The 22,190-nt window shown below is 46.9% G+C and overlaps 1 protein-coding gene across 1 annotated transcript in view; it reads right to left on the reverse strand.

Moving 5' to 3' along the window:
* Npas2 (neuronal PAS domain protein 2) overlaps positions 1-21,700 on the reverse strand; it is an 83,705-nt gene extending 62,005 nt beyond the window's left edge. The window contains exons 1-3 of the mRNA XM_048810401.1: positions 20,708-21,700; positions 20,164-20,217; positions 530-684 (exon numbers count right to left, since the gene is read on the reverse strand). Coding sequence (XP_048666358.1) covers positions 530-684; positions 20,164-20,195 — 187 coding nt within the window. The 5' untranslated portion in view covers positions 20,196-20,217; positions 20,708-21,700. The remainder of the gene's footprint in view (positions 1-529; positions 685-20,163; positions 20,218-20,707) is intronic.
* Between the last annotated feature and the right edge of the window lie 490 nt (positions 21,701-22,190).

Genomic DNA, 22,190 nt, shown 5'->3' on the forward strand with positions numbered 1-22,190 from the left:
TCAAGCGTGGCTTCGAGGGGTAACTTCATGTTCTCTGCAGTGAAAATAAACTAGCAAGACACTGGAAGACTATGAGAAAAATCGCAGAAGCTTTATGTACATAACTCATGATTCCACATGAATAAGATCCCAAGAGGCAAAACTGACCTCTGACAGAGGAACTTCAAACAGGTTGCATTTGGGGAAAGCAGAGGTGGGCAGCGAGGGGCAGCCACTGGGAAGCTTCTCTCTCTTGACCTTTGAGACTTGCCTGCTCCAGGGATTTCTGATGAAGATGTACCCACTGTGAAGCCACCCCCTGGGGCTGGGTGCCACCCGTCAGGCTGCACTGGGATCTGTCCTCTGAATGATGACGCAGTCTGGGAGGTGAGTCCTCTCCTAACTTGCTGGTCAGGGAAGCCTGTGCCTGGTGGGGTGACCTATCCTGGGAGAGACAGCTCATCCTACCCAGAAGGACCTGCCTGCTGAGGTCATCACCCCCCTGGAAAGGACGAGGTGGGGCGGGGGGGGAAACGGAGAGAAGCACAACCTTTACCATTGTGTTTCTGCAGAAACCCGATGACCTTTTCCAGCACGGTGGTCTTGTCCATTTTCCGCGTGTTGCCAGGAAGCATGGAGCTGAGCTCTTTGATGAGAACATTGAACTGGTCCCGACGTTTCTTCTCAGACTTGTTTCGAGAGGCTCTAGAAACACCACAAGGCACGGGTTACCAGAACGTTCCACCTCACAGAGGCTTACGAAACGGGAGGACTGTCTATCAGATCGTCTCATCCAAAACTCCTTCGGGAAGGTCTCCTGAGCCACATTTCAGAGCTGAGTAATGGGGAGAGAAAACTGTTTTGCTAGACTCTTGGCTACAAAGAGAGACAGTGTTACTAATAAGTAAGCTCTGACTCACGTCCCCAACCTACCCCACCAGCACAGGGCCACAGGCTGCCGGGCTGGCCTCACAGAGCCCCGAGATTCAGAGGGCGAGCTGTGCACTGTCCACCTGGACGGCGGCTGCTGGGGAAACTCACTCTGAGAGCCCTTCTTCAGGCTCGAGCTGTGTCCCCTCCAACCCAGAGCACCCATCCTGGTGCCAAGTCATGCGGGGTGGCCAGGTGTCCCGAGTGGACCACCCAGGGCACACATCCCGGCTCCTGCCTGGGAAGCTTCTCTCGGCACCCTGTTGGAGAGACAGGGTTTGCCCGATGGTGCGTGAGCCGTGATCCAGCGCCCACCTACGACTGGCACTGAGTGTGGCTGGCAATCTGCTGTGAGCAGACCCCTGTTTAAAAGGACGCGGAGGAGACTCAGGTGCACATCACCAAGTCGAAGGAGCTAGTCTCAAAAAGCCCCCGAGTGTGGGATTCCAGCTCTATGACATTCTGCAAAAGGCAGAACTATGACGACAGGGAAATGCTCAGCCGTTGCCGAGGGTCCTAGGGAGGGATGAGTACGCAGAGCACAGAGGATTTTTAGGGCAGCGAAACTCCCCTGTACGAGATTGCAGCGGTGGGCACATGCCATCTAACACCTGTCCTCAACCTACCAACCAAGAGCTGACCCTCCATGAACTATCGACTTTGGGGTTAGGAGGCTCAACCGCGTTCATCATTCCGGCGGGGGGTCAACAGTGGGGCGGGGGATCAGGGAGCTCTCCGTGTCTTCCATTCACTTTTGCTGTGGAACCTCAAACTACTCCAAGAGATGAGATCTACTTAAATAACAGGACAGTGCACTCTGGGACACCTAGAGAAGAGGTGACAGAGAAGTGGGCTCGTTTTGGGGGGAGGAGGGGACTTTGCTGAACTACCAAGCCATCTCTGAGGAATCCTAACCGCCACAGAAATCAGAACAGGGATCAGGGCTCTGGGGCTGTTCCCTCCCCCCAAAAAAAGACATTGGACCAATGAGTACCCCATGGGGAAGGCCTTCCCCTGCGGGAGCCGGCGACACTGCTGCTTGAGGGTCTTGATCCTCAGCAACTCACCAAAGCCCCTCCCTTAACAGTCTGAGTGTCCTGGAGCCATCTGGGCTGGGAGAGCTGTCCCCCACCCCTCCCAGGTGTACCCCAGACAGAAAACGGATGGAGAAGCTGTTGTGCATGGTACACCTGCTGACCCGTCTTCAAAGCCCACCACCTCGAGAGCACGTGGCCATTGGTCTTCCCAAGGGCCTTTCTCTGTGCCGTCTTCCCCTCCTTCCTGTCGTTGTTGGCTTGAGGACTCAGGGACTGCTACAAAGGTCTCACCCTCTGTCTTTCTGTGGGTCCTCTCCTATCACAGACGGGTGGCAGGAAGATGCCCACGTACCTCAGTGATGGTTCAGGGTAAAAGGCAGCGTGTTCAAACAGAGAGGAGAGAAGAAAGGGACCCTTTCACTTTCTGAGTGACTGTCTATGCATTATAAATAATTTTTTGGCCTAGATTTTAAAGAATGACATGCAACTTTCTTAGCCAAAAAAAGCTCCGTTCCTGTCCTAGTTTGCCCATTATAAATTATTTGCGAGCCGACGACACCCGGCTCGTTACCGCTCTGTTCTCTTCTTCAATGGGTGCAGTGACGGCGAACGTGGCCTGGCAGGGAATCTGATGAAGGCTCATATCATTAGTGACAGAAACACTAGCTCGTTTCCCCTCAGCCTCTGCCTGGGACATACTGTCACCCCCTGGAAATTGGTGAGTGTCAGCTGGATCCCCCGCTCCGAGGCAAGAGAAACCCAGGTGCCTGGGATGACCTTGTTCCCAATTAGGAGCTCTCTCACACCCAGGCCCCGGGGGCCACAGGTTGAAAGACCTGCAACAGCTGGCCTCTGGAATTTTTTTTTTTTTTGAAAAGGCATTATTATTTGTGATCCATAAAATTCATCCACTTTAAGCGCACAGTTTGATGAACTGGGGAAATTGTGTAACTGCCAGCAAACCAAGCTATACAATTCTCCATCCTAAAAAGCACTTGATTATCGTTTACTTCCCCCAACCCCAGACGGTGTACAGTGTGTGACCTTCATTTAGCATAAAGTTTTTGAGGTTGATTCATGTTGCTGCACGTATTGATATTTCATTCCCTTTTCTGCCCACTAGGATTCCATCTGGGTATGAATATGCTGTAACGTTTGGGCTGTTTGCAGTTTGGGGGTGTTAAGAATAATGCTGTTCTGAGTATTTGGGTACAGAGGCATGAACTTGCAGAGTCATATGGTTAATGACTGACTTACAACACACTGCCTCACCTTTTCACAATGTTGGCTGCACCCTGGGTCCCAGGTGCTACAATCATTGCCAACACTTGGGATTGGCAGTCATTTTTTTTTTTTTAATTTTACCTTAGCCACCAAAGTGTCATTGTTGCTGTTCGCTTTGTTTTTGCAGTGCAGGGGGCTGAAAGCCAGGGGCTCGCACTCCCTAGACACAAGCTCTACCATTGAGCTCCACACCAAGGGTAGCTTATTGTGGTTTGAATTTACCCTTTGGTAAATTTGGATTTCCCTTTTTTCTGATGACTAGTGATGATGGGCATCTGGGGACATGCTTACTGGCCAGTCCCGCATCTCTTTTTGTGAGATGTTGGCTCATATGCCCTGTTTTTAAATTGGGTTGTTCAGCTAATCACTGAATTTAAGAAAAGAGAGAAAAAGGGAGAGAGAAAAAAGAAGGCAGGATGAAGGGGGGGGGTGTCTCTGGGTGCTAAATACAAACCTTTATAAACCTCACTCTTTCATTTATCCATTCATCTGTCTATCTACCTATTTATCTATCTATCTACTCTTCATTCATTCATTTATCTATATGTGGCACGGAGGATGGAATCCAGTGCCTTGCGTGTGCTAGGCAAGCGCTCCACTGCTGAGCCCCAGCCCCAGCCCTCACCCTTTGATTTTTGAATGTAGGGCTCAAAAGGCCACAGGTTATCTTTTCCTATAGTGTTCACCTTTGGACCTCTTGGGAAGCTGGGGTTACACAGCTACCATTTTCTGGGTACTTCTGTGGTGCGTCACTACAGTCACATGACACAGGACAACACTGTGGTCAACAATAGATGGAATAGACAATGGTCCAAGGTTGGAATGAGGCTGAAAATCCCTATTGCCTAGTGACATTGTAAAATCACAGCCCAACACGTCATTCCCTCCTGGGGCAACGCTGGTGTAAACACACCTACAGCACATGACACTAGACTGTGATAACAAGGGGCTATTTCCCAGTGTATGTATTCCCTGTTCCGTACCTTTGATCATCCTCATAGAGTGCATTCTCAGACAAGGACACATGGGCACAAGTGGCCAGTGTCAGATCCCAGGTGGGCAAAGGAGTCAGAGTAGAACCTGCCACATTCGTCTCCTACCTTGGCAACCAGACAGGTAAAGCTTCTCTCAGCATGAGGACATTTAATAGCAGGGACCCCAGTACCCTGTGACAAACAGGTAGGGTTTGCTGAGATTTGACCACTGAGCCACATCCCAGCCCTATTTTGTATTTTACTTAGAGACAGGGTCTTGCTGAGTTGCTTAAGGCCTCACTTTAATTGAGGCTGGCTTTGAACTCCTGATCCTTGGGCCTCAGCCTCCAGAGCTGCTGGGATTATAGGTGTGCGCCACTGTGCCCGGCTCACTGTGTCTATTGACCGTATTGTTTTCTCATGCTTGATTTTTTTTTCATGTTGTTTGCTCATTGTGGCCCCAGGAGCATCCACTATACCACATCTCTATGTGTGTATCTATGTATACACCAACAGCCGCGGGGCATAGGAGGCCGCGCCATCTAGGTTTGTTAGTACACTCTGTGATGTACACACAGCAACAAAATCACCCTGACGCATTGCTCCAAGCCTACGTTGCTCCTTAAGCTATGCCTGCCTGTATTAGTTTCTTTCATCAGAGCCAGGTAGGCAGTGTTCTGGGAGCACAGAGCCCAGAGTGGCTAATTCTGGCTGCCTGAACTCATAGCCCTGAAACACACACCCTGCCCCAAATGGCGCTGCTCATAAACAGGTTGAGGGTGTTGGTGCTCCCCACTGGGGAAGGAGGTAGCAGGAAATGAGCACAAGTGGCTGGTGTCAGATCCCAGGTAGGCACAAGGAGTCAGAGTAGAACCTGCCACGTTGGTCTCCCACCTTGGCAACCAGACAGGTAAAGCTCCTCTCATAGTGTTTATTTTAAAATGAACACTATGTTATCATTAATATCGTCACTCTGCTGGGCGCTAGGTCTCAGAGACTGACTCCTCCTAACTGAAACCTCACCTCTTTTGACTAATATCTCCCATCCCACAACACCCCCACTATGGTTTGGATATCATTTGTCCCCCCACTGGCTTATGGGCTGGAAGCTGGTCCCCAGTGTGATGGTATTGAGGGGTGGCTGAACCTTTAAGAGGCGGGGCCTAGGGGGTGATATACAGGTGGGGGGGGGACTAACCCAGGAAGGGATTAACACCTGGCGTGGGAGTGGATAAGTTACCAACAGAACAGGTTGTGTAAGGCAAGTTTGGCCCTCCTGGCCCACTCTCTTGCTTCATCGCTGATTACGTGACCCCTCTCTCCTACGCACATACTCTGATATGTGATGCCGTTCACCGGGAGGCCATCATCAGAGCTTAATGCCATACTCTTGGACCTCCAGAATTGTTAGCCCAGCAAAAGTCTTCTATCTTTTAAAGTACTCAGCCTCAGGTGTTTTATTATAGCAAAATGGACTAAGGGACCCTCCTACAGAGCCATCTTAGATATTTGACAGGAGGGTTCCCCAGAACTTAACAATTAGAAGGGGAAAGAATATCCTTTGTTCTATGTTCCTTGATTAGCGCTTTCTGTTCACAAGGCACTCCATCAATATGGAGGAGGCATAAACAAATAGGTACTAGTGGCCGGCGAAAACAAGCTCAGGGTCTAGAGGAAGAGATTGGAGTCACCTATCTGTAGCTCTTATTCAAGGTGCCATGCGGTTCAAACTAGGTGAGAAGCTCAAACAAATGGCCAAGGTAGTTCCAAAGGATGGGGAGAACCCCTGGGGTGGAAAAGGAAGTCTTCAGAGAGGGGCTGGCAAATTGAAAATGTCTCAAGAGGGTATGTGGGCAGGTGGTAGAAAGGAGAGCCCAAGGAAAATCTGGGTGGTCGTGTTTGATAGGATATGGAGACATGTGACAAAGTCAGAGGAGGGTAGGCAAGAAAAGTGAAGTGGATCCCAGAGCCTGCGTTAGTCAGCTTTCTATCACTTCAACAAACTACCTGAGGTCATTAAATTATTAAGAAAAAAGGTTTATTGTGGCTCACAGTTTTGGAGGTTCCAGTTCACGATCAATGCTTTGGACCTGTGGTGAGGCAGCACCTCATGGTGGGGGCATGTGGTGGGAAAAGATCACTTGTTTTCTAGCTAGGAAGCAGAAGAGAAAGAGGAAGGGCTGGGGTCTCAGTATCCCCTTCAAGGGCGCAGCCCCACTGATGAAGATCTCACCCTAGGTTCCACTCTTAGAGCTTCCAGTAGTACCACCTTGGGGACCACGGCTTTAACACATGGACCTTTGGGAGACATTCAAGTTCTTACTACAGCGGAGCCTTAAATGGGACCTAGCAATGCAGCTGGGGCCTTTGGATGAGTCTGTGCAGGGTGTTGATGGTCACCTAAGGAGGAAATCTGGTCAGAGCACCAGGAGAGAGGGGAGAGGAACCCAACCCAGAGGAAGTGGGCAGGGTCAAGAAAGACTGATGAGGATCCTCGGCCCAAGAACATGACAGTACTCTGTGCCCAGTGTCCCCACCAACTCCTGGGAGCAGGGACAGTCCTAGACAGAGGAGTCTCACTGGTTTAGCAAAAGTAACACCAGTTACTTTGATTAGCACTTTCTGTGCACAAGGCACAGAAATACTTAAAGTATTTTACTTTAAAGGAAAATCTGGGTGGTCGCTTTTGATCAGATATGGAGACATGTGACAAAGTCAGAGGAGGGTGGGCAAGAAAAGTAAGGTGGATCCTTTAAGTATTTTGTTCTTGAAATTAACACACAGGAAACTTGAGTTTTTCTTCCAGGCACAGTTCTGCACACTTGAGCATGTGCATCAACTCACGTGACCACCATCATAATCAAGACAGAATGGTTCCCTCCAAACGCCCCCACGTCCCCTGTTCCGTAGACCCTGTCAAGTGCTATTCTGTTCTCCATCTCTATAGAGGTGGGTCCCAACTAAGATGGTCTGACTTCTGAGTTTTCATAAGACGGTGTAAAAGCGATATAGATTTCAGTGGAAACTATACTGTGAGCTTTCGATTTTGATCTTTTCCTGGTGAGTGGCAAGAATCACTGTCTTGATGCTGGACAGTGGCAGCAGGCTGCAGCTCCCAGGGAGCCCTGTGTTCACGAGGAAAACCACCCATGCTCTACAGCACACATTGGCTGAACCCGGATGTTCAGTTGCTTAGGAGTACTGCGTGCATGGGATATTTCCAATTTACCCAGGGTTTATTGAGATGTAATACATCGTAAGTTGAGGCACATCTGTATTCTCTTCAAGAGTGTCAGATAAATACAATTGTGCAGCATGAAACTTGGAGAGCTTGGCTTCTTCTATCCAGCATCATGCTCTTGAGAGTCATCCAAGTCACTGTGTCTACCCCTGTGTCTTTATATTGCCAAGATAGTTTTCTAATTTTTTTTTTGTACCAAGGATCGAACCCAGGGATCTTGACCACTGAGCCACATCCTCAGCCCTTTTTATTTTGAGACAGGGTCGCACTAAGTGTCCCCACCAACTCCTGGGATCAGGGACAGTCCTAGACAGAGGAGTCTCACTGGTCTAGCAAAAGTAATGCCAGTTACTTTGATTAGCATTGGGGTTTGAGTAACTTAGGACCTCACTAAAATGCTGAGGCTGGCTTTGAACTTGCGATCCTCCTGCCTCAGCTTCCCTAGTCACTAGGATTACTGCTGCACCCAGCACCAAGTCATTTTCTATGATTATGAATATGCCCACAACTGGTTTTTCCATCCACCCACTGAAGCATGTTTAGGTCGTTTAGGTCACTAGGAATAATGAATGGAGCTGCTATAAACATTTATGGTCAAGTTTTCAAGTGACCATATTTTCAGTTTTCTGAAGTTAATAATCCAGGAGTAGGAAGGGGTAGGTCATATGGAAACTGTATGTTTAGTTCTATAAGAAACTGCCGGGCTGTTTTCTAGAGTGACCATGACATTTGACAGCAATGTAAGAATGACCCAGAGGCTGCACATGCCCAAGGGGATTTGGTGTAGTCTGTGCTTGACCTTCAGCGAATCTAAGAACCATGCAGTGGCATCTGTCTGGGGTTTTCAACTGTATTTCTGTGCTGGCTGGTGATGCTGCACATCTTCTCAGGGACTTTTCTGCCATCGGGATATTCTCTTTGGAGAAGCATCCACTCATATCCTTAGCTCCTTTTAACATGAGGTTGCTTGTTTTCTTACAGCTGAGCTTTGAGAGTTCTTTATATATTCTGGAAACAAGTCCTTTGTCAGATATTTTCTTCCCGAGTACATCTTGCCTCTCTGTTCTCTTGAGAAAATCTTTCACAGAGAAAGTTTTAAATTTTGATCAGGTCAAGATGTGGGTTTTTTTTTTCCTCCCCTTATGAATTATGTTTTTGGTATGTCTCAGAATTCCTTGCCTAACCTCAGGCCATAAAGATTGTTTTTATTTTTTCCCTAAGATTGAGAGTTTATACATTTTATGTTTAGATTTATGGTCCACCTTGAGTTAAGTACTGATTTTTATCTTACGACATGATGTTCGATTTTGTTGAATCCTTCACCTACATCAATTGGTATGAACTTGAGGCTTCTCCTCTATGGCCAGCTAACATGATAGGTAGATATTACTGCTTGGTTTTCAGGTATCAAAGAGTCTAGCACTTGCTGGATGAATTCCACTTGATAGTGGGAATGATTTACTACAGTTTTCTTGAGGAATTTTGCATCTATGTTCATGAAGGACGTTGTTCTGTGTTTGCTTTTCTCAGACCATCTTTGGGTAATGCTGGTCTCATAGGACAAGTTGGAGAGTATGTCTTCTTTGACTCTTTCTTCTTTTAATATTTGGCAGAATTCACCAATGAACTGATCTGGAGACTTCTTGTTCATGTTTTGAACTACAAATTAAATTTATTAGTTATAGGACTCTTTAGGATATCTATTTTATCTTTTGTAAGTTTGGTAGTTTTATTAGTTATAGGACTCTTTAGGTTATCTATTTTATCTTTTGTAAGTTTGGTAGTTTATGGTTTTTAAATAACTGGTCCATCTCATCTAAGTTGTTGAATGTCATGTGGATGCAGTTAGTGACAGTATTCCCTTATGGTCTCTTTAATGTCAGAGAGTTGTACAGTGACATCCACTCTTTTATTCTTGTTATTGTCGATTTGTCTTTTCTTTGTCTGTCTCTAAAGAGACTAATTAATTTTATTGATATTTTCAAAGAACCACCTTTTTATTTCATTGATTTTTCTGTTTTTCACTCATATTGATTTCTGCTCTTATATCTATGATTCTTGCTGTGAGTTTATTTTTCTCTTCTGTTTCTACTTTCTTAAGGTAGAAGCTGAGTTATTGAGTTGAGATTTTTCCTTTTTTTCTAACATGAACATTTAATGCAGCATATTTCCCTCCAATCATTAATTTAGCTGCAACTCACAAATTTTGAAATGTTCTCTTTTCATTTTATTTAGTTAAAATATTTTCCAATATTTCTTGAGACTTTCTCTTTGATCTTTGCATTACTTAGAAATTTGCTGTCCAATTTACATGCTTTGGAGACATTATTACTGCTATCTTTCTGTTTCTCATTTAATTTCGGTTCATTGAGATGTCTGTACATTTATATGGTCTATCTAGTAAGTATCCAATAGGCATTTGAAAATCTGAGTATTCTGATGTTGTTGGGAGGAGTGGTCTATAAACATCAATCAGATTCTGTTGGTGGATGGTATTTTCTAGTTCATTTATATGCTTGCTGGGATTTGGTCTACAGGTTCGGTTAGTAAGAGCAGCACACTAAAGATGCATCTTAGTTCTTCAGATTGGGCACCATGTATTTTGAAGTCATTTTGAAGTGTGTGTACACCAAGAATTATCACTTTCTCTTGGTAAATTGATTTTTTTATCATTATGTAATATCATTCTTTATTCCTGGTAACTTTTCTTTGTTCTGAGTCTACTTCATTTGATGGTAATAAAGCCATTGATTTCTTTGAATTAGTGTTTGTGTTGCATATCATTTTTCATAGTTTTACTTTTAACCGACCGATATCATCATAGTTGAGGTGGTGGTCTCATGACTGCATATATTTAGATTATTTTTAAGAAAATCCACTCTGACAAATGCTGTCATTTAGTTGGCTATATTTAGATAATTTACATTTAATGTAATTATATATGTGTTTGGATATAAGACTACTATTTGACAAGCTATTTTCTGTTTTTTTACTCTCTGTTAGTTTTTTGGGGGGTTCCTATTTCTCCTTTCCTGCCTTCTTTTGGTTTAGATAAGCTTTATTTTAGTTTTTATTTTTAATTTATCTAATTTACTGTGTATTTCTGTGTATAGAGTTTAGTAATAACTCCAGGAGTAATATTATAAAATGTTTTTTTTCAGATTCCCTTAGTCTATTTCTTTTTCTTTTTGTACCAGGGATTGAACCCAGGGGTACTTAACCACTGAGCCACATCCCCAGCCCTTTGTATTTTGAGACAGGGTCTCGCTAAGTTGCTCGGGGCCTCACTAAATTGTTGAGGCTGGCTTTGAACTTGCAATCCTCCTGCCTTGGCCTCCCGAGCCACTGGGATTACAGGCGTCCACCACTGTGCCCAGCCCACTTAGATTATTAACATTTCAAGTGGAATATAGAAATTTTATTCTTTCTATATAGTTCTTCTTGTCTCCCTTCCCTTTTTATGCTGCATTTACCTTATACACTATGCATACATCGACTGTATATCAGATTATTCTATTTTTAGAATATATCTTGCCATATATTTATCATTTCTGATCCTTTTCCTTTATTCCTCCCATTCCAAATATTCATCTGGTATCATTTCCCTTCTGTTGGAAAGTCTTTAACAATTCCTTCAGAGCAGGTCTCTTAACAAGGAGTTTATATGAGAATATTTTTATTTTGCCTTTATTCCCAAAGGATGTTTTTGCTGGATATAGAATTCTGGGTTCACAGTTCTTTTCTTGAGACATTTTAAAAAGTTGCGTGCTTCTATTAGAAAGGGTCCATGATTTCTGGTGAGAGATCCCTGGTCCTATTTAGACCTGCCCTACATGGCCAGTCTGGGAACCTGGGTCATGGTCCATCCTGAAGTTCAGATCCAAAAGTCTATGCTATGTGCTCAAGGTCAGATCCATGTGTATGCAGCTGGGGACTCACAAACAACCGCTTGAGGTTATTTCCTGGGCGCCTCTTCTGTTAAGACCTGCCCAGTTCTTTGGACTCTCAGCGCTCCCTTCTCATTCCCTGGGTCAAACACCTGGCTTTGTATTTATTCTGCTTTGCCTCCCACTTCTTTTTTGTGGGGATGGATACCAGCGGTTGAACTCAGGGGCACTCCACCACTGAACCACATCCCCAGCCCTATTTTGGATTTTATTTAGAGACAGAGTCTCACTGAGTTGCTTAGGGCCTCATCATTGTGAGGCTGGCTTTGAAATCACAATCCTCCTGCCTCAGTCTCCTGAGCTGCTGGGATTCCAGGCCTATTTAACACCTTTATGTGGGGCCAAAGAAGAGGAAAATAGAAAAAGAGGGGAAGAAAAGCAACAGGCCTTCGTTCGACCCCATTGCAGCTACAGCTTCCCTGATTAGAGAGACAGGTTCCCCTCCTTCAGCAGTTGAGGTTCCACGAGAATCTCCATTGCTGCTTCTACTAGAGGATTGCTTACAAGGTGTGAATAAATGCAGAAAAGAACAACAAAAAAGAAGAAAAAACAAAGAAATGAAAGACACAGATTTCACCTCAATCTGAGCATCAGGAGACCCTGTTCCCAGTTTGCAGGCCAGTCCTGGGGGGCTTCTCCTGGTCCTCTCTGCGGGTACCCACTTTGGGGCCCAGGGCTTCACTGGATCTAGTCTAGGTGATACTGGAGGGGAGAATCTGCCTGCTATTATTTATTCTTCATGAACCACAAGCAGCTGTTCCGTGCAATCGGTAGATAACCACATTCAGCATGATGGACAGGAGGAACCGGCTGACTCCATCTTAACCAAATCCCGAACCCCCATGTACCATTTCATATATATTTTTTTAGTGGGTTCGTAAAAGACCCCTAGGAATCTCAAGGTGGGGGCACAGACTTTGCAAGTCTGGTTCAGGACTGTAAAGAAGCCCCCTTTTCAGAAAAGCTGGGTAAACTGGTCAGAAGTTATGGAAGAGTACCAGGGAGCACAGTTCTGGGTGGCTCTTGCAAGACAGGACAGATGACACATGACCCGGGCAGGCTCTTTTCCCCTTGGTATCAGTGTGCCACTCTGGTGTGAGCTAACTCTTAAAAAATATATCACAAAGAAGCAACTTCTGGATAAGTTTCAGTTTTCTCCGTTTATAAAACTCTTGGGAGGCTTGTCCTGTGCCCTCTCAGGTGCATGCCATGGCTTGAATCCCTTAAGGTGGGGTGGTCTGTTACACAGTAACAGGGACCCCGAATAGTTAATGCCTACTATAAAGATGCCCTGATGCCTAGACTGGGAATTCTGGCATTTCTTACCTGGGGTAACTAGTTCCATGTTATAGGATGGGATGCCGATGAAAGGACAGGGCTAGACCTCCCAAACCTAAGCTTCATAAATTAAGCAAACTGAACTTTTAGAGGAGGTTTCTCAGCACTAAGTCTGAGCCGTTTTTTTGCAGTGTCCACAGGGCCTGAGATGGAGGGAGTGGTTGTAGTAGAAGGGACTTACATTTTTTTGTGGCGTTGAAAGATACCAAATAGGTGGTCTCTGTCATCTGCAGAGGCAACTGTGGTGTACAGGGCTCAGAGATAAATTTGAAGCATCCTCTAGATTAAGATAGTCCTGTCCACGAAAGATGAGCTTTCCTGGGGGATAAATTAAACCCTATTGACCCACATTAACAAAGAGCTTATAAGAGCGTTCCTGTTCAAATTGGATGAAAATGTAGGGGGAAATATGAGAACCAAGCTACATATAAATAGTGACCACCTCAGGTCGGTGTGACTTTGAGTGATCTTTGTTTGCTTCTTTCAACATTTATGTACTTTCAAATGTTGCTTTGGTATTTCTTTTTTTTTTTATAAGAAAATATACAAAAATGATAGGAATGAAGTCACTATCTATCGCATCAGGCAATGTGGGTCAAAGGGTCTTCCAAGGGAAAGCGTGCAGAACTACATGCAGAAAGGAACAGGACCGTGGTGGACTCCGTATAAACCAAAATCCCAGACCCCCAAGTACCCCCAAGTAGGTGATTGTGTTGTCACTATTTTTTCCCTCCAGATAATTCTTAATGGCAGGGTTGCATAAAATTGAACAGATTTTCATTTATTTGCTAATTTCTGTCTTAGTATCTTTACCTGTGCTAAGGAGCCCTGAAACTCTCCAAAAGAAGCGGGTATGGCCTGGGGTTGGCATTCCCCAGAACATATTTTGAGCAACTCCAAACTTAAGCCAGATCCACTAAAGGTCAGTGCGGGCCCCTTCCATGCCCAGCCAGGGTCCCAGGGACAACACACACACTCATTTCTATAACTCAGGCAGCATCCCACAAGTGGAGGCACTGGAGCTTGGGGACAGCACTGAGCTCAAAGCCCTACATTAGTTGGGTGCAAGAAGATGTCATGTAGGTGTTTGGAAGAAAAGTCTCCACATGGAGGGCAGGATGGGTCAGGCTGGTGCCATCCTCACCTCAAGGAGGACTCGGGGAACACTATATTTCCCCTACAGAGACTTGGCAGCGTGTTTTGGGGTGACTGAGAGCCTCTGAGGCTGTTCTTCGCTCCCGAGATGTAATGGGAACATCTTTACTCTTAACCACCTTTATCAGAAAATGTCTGGGTCCCGATGGGAAGCTGGCCTAATTTCACAGTGATTCTTAGTTAACGGTTACACTGGCAGCATTTAACTGGAGCACGAGCCTCAGGAAGCCATCACCCAAATCCTAAAAGGAGCCTTTGGCTTTTTCTAAAGAAAGGCAGCATTTCCAAGATGGCGGCCTTCTGACCATCCTTCATCCATTTTCAATGTATTGAAATTATTGAACGGGTTTTTAGTAAATGGCCCTCTGCCTCAGAATGCCCCCAGACAAGCTCCCACCCTCCCTGAGCTAAGACATTAGCAAGTTCCTAAGCCTGCCAGACATAGATTTCTCCCCTGACAACAGTTCTTAGCCACCAATGGACCCCAACAGGGTAAAAGCCAAACGCCCCAGCAAAAGGGAGACGCTTTTTCCATACTGCTGTTTACTGGGCCACGGGAAGAATTAGCATTCTGCCTGCAAGCACAGTTCTACTTATCCCTTTGTTTTGAGAACAGAATCACTCATCTGGAAATTACAGGGTAATATAAATAAATCGCGTGTCCTGTTACCTCTCCTGTTCTTGTGATGCCTGCTGCTGCCTTAATCGCCATCAAAACAAACGAGGAGGAAGCCTCAAAGAATTGTGACTGCCATTCCTCACCCCCACCCCCACCCCATGCAGGAGTTTATGAAGACGTACAGCAAATTCAATCTTTAGCCTAGGAAAGAAAATTCCAGCAAAATTAGCACAATGTAGCATAACCTGGGGGCATTAATGTATACTGCACAAGGCCCAGCGCCTGCCTGTGGGGCCCTCGTGCCCAGGATTGAAACCCGGCCAGTTGTCTGCAGCTTTCACGGACAGCCCTTTCCTTTCATCCCTACAGAATTTATATCCTAAGACAAGATAGAAACGAAATGAGATCAGTCTTTCCTCTTCACCATATTACTTTCTCTGTGTACACTGGCTAAGAAGGCTCAGCTTACACATTTTGGGGTGGGGCGGGTACTAGGGATTGAAGCCAGGGGCGCTTAACCACTGAGCCACATCCCCAGCCCTATTTATTTTTTATTTGGAGACAGGGTCTTGCTAAGTTGCTCAGGACCTCACTAAGTTGCTGAGGCTGACCTTGAACTTTCGATCCTCCTGCCTCAGCCTCCGGAGCTGCTGGGATTCCAGGTAAGCGCCCACAGCACCCGGCCCAAGATCTGAAAGCTCTCTGAGGACAGGATAATGCTACTACGTACGTGTCCCCCTCTGTAGCTTCTACTGGCTTACCACAGGACTTTGTTAAGTGCAGACAGGATGGGCTCAGTGGCTGGTCCACATCCACAGACCTCCCTATCTCCCTCTTCTTCTCCTGCGGGGACTAGAAGAAATAATCTGTTTGCAAATGGCAAAAACTGTCCCTCTGGACACATCTGCTTTTGCACAAAGGTTTTTTTATGTTTCGACTCCTCCCTCTTGCCTGAACCTTTTTTTCAGTGTTGAGACAGGATTAGGATCAAAGAATGAGAGAAGGATTAGCCTGTGCTTCAGAACCAGCATTCCCTGTACTGAGAACCCCAAGAAGCAGCTAATCCTTCCCGACACTCTTGATTCTCACAAACAAAGGGCAGCAGAACCACAGAGTCCCGGCCCACCCTCCTCCCTCAACCAAAGGCACAGGGATACGGAAAGAGAACTTTCTAGGCAACTGGAGAGAAGATGGCGTATTCCTTCAGAACTGGTGGAAGGAGAAAGGAATCCAGGAGCCGTTTCTTCATTTGCATCAAGAAAAGGAAAAAGCACATGCGAGGCCCTGGGTTCGATCCTCAGCACCACATAAAGACTAAATAAATAAAGATATTGTGTCCAACTAAAAAATAAATATTTTAAAAAAATAAATAAATAAAAAAGAAATGGGATAAGCTATATTTTATGATATTGCCAAGTTACAGACACCTGATTTCTTTGGAAAGCAAGATTTCTATCAGCAGTTACTGTTCCTACCCCTGGTGAACCCACTGAAGCAAAAGGTACAGCTTCCTTTCCCGAATGTCAGAGGAACCCAGACTGTAGAACCTGGTGCTGGAATTTGAACCCCTGCCCGACACTGACTGGCGGTGTGATCCCTGGGCCTTGGGCTTCTCATCTGTACAATGGGGCTAGTAATGGCCTATGGGGGGCGGGGGATAAAGACTGGAGAGTTACTCCGTGTGAAGTGTTCCAGGCACCCTGAGTGCTCAGGGGGTTAATCTGTTCCTAGCACCACCATGTGCAGGTATTCCTACACAGCCAGACTTGATCCCTCAATGGCCCTAGGAGGAAACTGCAACCGTCATCACGCCTATTTTATGAAAAGAGAAACCGAGGCTGAGAGATTCCATGACGAGTAACAGGGCAGGAATCAAGGCCAAGTTTGTCTGATCCTAAGCAGGTGCCCAGCGTGCAACACTACACCACTTCCTGGAACACACACACACACACACACACACACACACACACAATATTTCATCACATCAGAATTAGAAAGATGTGCCTACAGCCACAACTCAAATTGGGGAGCTGTGAACTTCATCACCCAGGGATTCTGAACAGCTCTCAAACTTTTTCCTTCTTGAGAACAAGGATCCTATTTTCACAACTTACCTATAAGAAAATAACACAGAGATCTGAACACACACAAGGCACTCGATCAATACCCACTGGATTCACACGGAAATTCATGGAAAAAAGTGGAGCCATGGCCTGGTTCAGATACAGGATCAAACAACACACACGCGAGCCAGGAATTCCCCAAAGCCCGAGGCGCACCTCACACGGGGCACGTTTTCTGTAGACTGTGAAGGTTTTGATCTCAGGCTAAATTTTCGCAAATAATCCATGTCAGGGCCTCCAGGTGGCTGCTGTAAAACCCGTCAACTAGAGGCTTTGAAGGGGATCTAATCCTGGGTTGGTTTGTTCTGTTTTCCCCCAGTGTGATGAAGGGTACTGGGACCTTGGCCGAGAGATCTGGGTATCAGCAAACATCCTAAATGTGTGCCCCCATCCCAGGACAAGGGGAGGGAGGACCAGCAGCCTTTCCATAGTATCTCTACAAAGTTGGTTCCAAGTAGGGGTTGTGGGGCAGCAGTACTTTGGATGAGGTTTGTCCCCCAAGGGTTCCCCAGTTGGAAACTTGGTCCCTGGTAAGGTGATGTAAAGATGTGGCAGGACCTATAAGGGGAGGAGGGCATACTCAGAGATGACAAGACTATCATCTCTCACTTTCTGGCTTCCTGGCTTATGATGTGATCTCTCTCTCTCTCTCTCTCTCTCTCTCTCTCTCTCTCTCTCTTCTACTGTGATGCCATCAGCTATGAGATTCTCAGCAGAGCCCAGCTCATGACAGTGCCATGGCCTTGAAGCTCCCAAACCATACCAGAATTACAAGCTAAATAAACTTCTTCTCTTTTTAAAGCCACTAAGCCTCAGGTAGTTTGTTTTAGCAACAGAAAAACTGACTGATACAGAGGATATGCCCATTGCCAAAAGTGAAAGGAGGTGGGAATGAATGAAAAGAAACTGTGTGTGTTAGTCAGTTTTCATCGCTGTGACAAATACCTGAGGTTAATCAACATAAAAGGAGGAAAGGTTTATTTTGGCTCATGTTTCAGTCCATGGTCACTTGCAACTGTAGTTTGGGCTTGTGGTGGGACAATGTATCACTGCAGCAGGACAAGGCACAGGAGGGCTGTTTACCTCATGGCATCTGGGAAACGAAGACAGAAGAAAGGGCTAGGGGACCAACATGCCCTTCAGGGGTATTCCCCTAGTGACCTCACTTCCTCCCTCCAGGCCCCACCTAAATGCTCCACTGTCTCCCAATAGCACCCACAGGCTGGCCACCAACCCATTAGCATGTGGGCTTTTGGGGACACTCCAGATCCAAATACAGCAGACCCTGCATACAACTGGATTATTTCTAGGAACTTATAGGCAAGATTTCTTTCTTTCTTTTTTCTTTTTTGCACGTCTGTGCGTGCTGATTTCTGAGGATGGCGGAGCCTAAGCATATGTCGTATCTCTTCCTGATTTAGAGGTAAGCAGTGCAGTGGACAGGCTGGGCCCAGGCCAGGGAAGTTGCAAAGGAGAGACTAAAGGTGATAATGGCAAATGCAGAATTCCCAGGGACTCCACATCACATCAGAATGCAGGTCGTCTTTGGTACCTGCCAGTCACTGTTAGAGCCTTCTGACCTCGGAAAATTTACTCCACCTTTTAAAGCCTTATTGTCCTCCTCTGTAAAATGGGAATACCATCAATGCACACCTCCAAGAGGTGTGATAAGATCATGCATAGAGAGGGACAGGTCAGATGGTGGGTCGGTGATGTACACAGGAAGTCCTCATGAATGCTGGCCACTGCTGTTACCCTGAGAGTGTATTATTGTGAACTGTGTGCACTTTCACATCTATGTAGTGATCAATATTTACAAAGAGCTGATTACTGTTCTTCATGGATAATTCCCCAAATAATCCCTGAGGAAATCAGGACAGATTTCCTGCTGCAGGTGAGAAAACAGAGTCTCCACTCATGAAGGGGTTGGTTGGGATTCATGAGCCCAGGTTATGTCTCCAGTCCTCTACCCATGGCTACCACTGCAGGAAACCCAAGGACAAAGCACCCAGAGGAAAGAACTGGAGTCCAGCCTGCCCACAGGATAGGGCGAGCACACAGGAGTCCAGTCTGGTCTGTTCTGGTTTATTCTATTTGTTGGTGTCCAGATGGATTTTGCAACCCTTGCAATGATGCAGAGCCTGCACAGCTCAGCTGTGGGGAGCCCTGGTTCCCAATGCCAAGTGCAGAGCCCAGGGCCTGTGCTTCAGAATAAGCTGTGGAGTTATTTGCATCATCGTTTATTTTGAATTTTTATTGCAGGAATTTTCAAACAGATGGAAAATAAGAAATAAGAGTAAAATAAGATAAAAGCAGAGATGAGTCAGTAGGGCTGACCTTCCACCTGCCTCGTCCTCATCCCATGCCAACAGCGTTCCATCCACCCTGCCGACCAACGCCTCTGATCCCTGATTTTAAAAAAGGAAATACTGGAGGAATTTTTAAATAATCTAGACTCTCCAGCGCCTGGAAGATTCAGATCTAGCAGGTGCGGGCGGGGTTGGCCAGGATGTGTGGTTCTCCTGGCTGCCTCCCCAGGTGACATGGATAAAGACTCACTCTGGAGCCATCAAATTGGGTGACCACTGAGGGCTCCATTGTTTGCAAGCAACCAAGGGATGGGTTCCGTGAAGGGAAATGGGCACACCCCTCAGCTACGCAGGCTCACAGGGGACTGCCCTAGAAGACACAGCCAATGATCTCAGAACAGAAAGGCCTGAGAGGTTAGTCCACAGGCCTGAGATGCCTGACTTCCCAAGAGAGGGCATCTGTGTTTCCACAGCTCCATTGCTGTGCCCACCACCCTGCACCTTAGCAGTTTGCTGGGACCTCCTGATCACCCCATTCACCCCATCATTACAGGGCACTCTGTGTGAAGTTGATGGCGCTCAGCCATGCTTGACCTTCAAAACGTCCGTATCGTGACTAGACCTGATATTTAGTAGGCAGTCAATACAGGTCTCACGAAGAAATCAACACAAGGTTATAAGGGCTCCAGCATGGCAGACGCCAAGCCAGTCTTTCTCATTGACCCCAACCACAGTGCCACTCCAGTTAGCAGGTGACAGTGCGCAGCAGGGCTGGGTGCCCCCTGGACATTCAGTAATGATGGGTAATGGCGATGCTGTTATTAGCCAAAGCCTAGAGCTCCTCAGCAATGGAGCCAGGACTCGAACCCAGGACGGCCCAGCTCCAATCAGCCTGCCTTCCCAAGCAGTGTCTGTCCTGGGAGAGCAGTAACCAGAGGCCTCCCAAAAGAGGACCTCGTAATGGGAGTGACACACGGGCACGCGGGAATCAGACCAGCTGACAAGTGCCAGACAGTGAGCAGCTGAACAGGTGAGGAGCCAAACGGGGGGGGGGGAGACCTGCTCTGAAATCACTTCAGAGGGCACAGCCATTTATCCAGGAGGGAGTCTGTGTAGACACGTCCGTGGCTGCCTGTCTTACTGGCTCTTTGGTTAAAAGAGGGTCAGACAGATGGACGGGCCCACGGAGGGGAGGACCCCCAGGGAGGCTGAGCCCCGCTTACTTACCTCTTTGCTCTATCTTTCTCATCTTCATCCATTAGATTTTCTATGCAGTTTTTCCTGCAAAACAAAACAAAACCCAGGTGATCACCGTCTGCTTCCAGCTCTTTCTTCCAGGTCTTTCTGGTGGTCACACGTGGGCCTTGTCTCATTCTATGCCTCAGCCCCCGCAGCTCTCGGACTTTTTGGTCTAACCCCGCTTTGTGCTCTCAACATTTACTGAGGACTCCCAAAGCTCTTGTGCACGTGGATTTACACTGAGAGACGTCTCACACGCCATCAGACGTCACAGTGACAAAGTCTTCAGCTATCAGCTTCTGGAAAAGTCCACCATACGTTCAGGAGAGAAGGCACGGTTTTTAAAAAGCAAAATCATTATCTTTTCAAAAGGCTTTGTCCCCAAGGGTCCCCAGAACTGCTGTAAAGACCTCGCTCCGCCCTATGGGAGCACCACCCTCAGACCTTCCCTCAGACTGTGAAGACTCACAGATGGGAGCCCTTGAGTGACAACCCAGGAATGTTCTTGCAGCTTTAAGTCGGCAGGACCTACCTCACAGCAGAGCCTCTCCTGTCCCAGGCCACTAGCTTGATGCCTCTCGGGCCCCGTGACCTGCTTTCCTCTTCTGCCCCATGTAGGCCTTGGATTATTCCACTTCCAGAGCAAGGCCCTGATCCCTCCTTCCATTCACACACTTCCCAGAGCCCCACCTGCCTGGCGGGGGCGGGGGGGGGGGGGGGTTCCCCTCCAGCCAGCACACCACGTTCTAGTGGCTCTTGAGACCAGATCCTGCTGGGGACTGCAGGCAGAGGGTGTCAGGAGCTGAGTGACTGAGGTAGGGGTGGGGACCACAGAGAAGCTGAATCACCCCTACCCAGAAGGCTTTGCTCTCAACCCCGAGCATCTGAAGTCAGACCGCTGAAACCCACACTTTGCAAATGTACCGGCAATTTCTCTAGAAATTGAGTGTTGGATGAGATTTTTTAATGGCGCTTTCCCTGAGATCATTTAGTTTGGTGATCTTGGTTACCAAGGTGCACGGATTTGAGCCAAAGAGAGGACGCGAGGAATTCTGAAGTCCTGGCCTCTGGTTACAGAGACGCCCCATTCCGTAAACAGCGGGCGCATTTAGGGACAGACAGCAAAAAAAAAAAAAAATGCATTCAGGGTTGAGGTTTGTATCACAATTAAAGTGGGGTTAACACATCTGCAAACAGGCCTGTGCTTAATGTCTTCCAGATGGAATCTGCTCGAAGCTTTACGACATTAAAAACCTGGTGTCGATTCATCTGAGGATGCCCTGCCCTAGGCCTCTGCTCCCAACCCCGAGTGGCCAGAGCAGGAGTGAGGACCCCACAGAGCTGCATCATCCGTGTCCTGCACCAGCAGCCCCTGGACGGAGCATGCTCACAGGGACATGGTGTTGGGGTCCTGTTTGGGTGAGTGGGGTGGCTGAGTCATAAACCAAACACTAAAAATGACTAATAGCGCTCCCTTATCAACCCCATCTTCTCTGATTTATGTTTGGCCTTAAACATTTCCTGAATCCATGAAGCTCGGACGGTCCACACCCACTTCCTCTGCTTCCCTGCCCCTCCCATGTCCCTGCCCCGATTCCTCTCCCTTGACCCAGACGAGGCCCATGAATGGCTCCCCTGTGCAGACCAGGCATCTGAGGCTCTCCAGCAGCACCTGCTGCAGACATTCCTGCTGATGTCCTTACCGGTCATCACCTCTGTTGTCCTCTAAGTCTTCCACATACATTTCTTTTTTACTCAAAAAATCGTGGTGAAATAGACCTGATAAAATCAACCACCTTAACCATCTGTGTGCGCAGTTTAGGGCATGCACGAAGTGGGCCTCCATCTCCCCCTCCCCCTCCAGGACTCTTCTATTGCAAAATTCAAACGTACACACGGAATCATAGTGCTTGTCTTTGATGACCGCCGACTTCACTTAGCATAACCTTCTCAAGGCTCATCATGTTGAAATTTCTCCTTTCCAAGGCCGTGCTCCCCTGCCTGTCCCCTCCTCC

Source organism: Marmota marmota, unplaced genomic scaffold, assembly GCF_001458135.2.
Source record: "Marmota marmota marmota unplaced genomic scaffold, marMar, whole genome shotgun sequence".
NCBI classification, from domain to species: domain Eukaryota; kingdom Metazoa; phylum Chordata; class Mammalia; order Rodentia; family Sciuridae; genus Marmota; species Marmota marmota.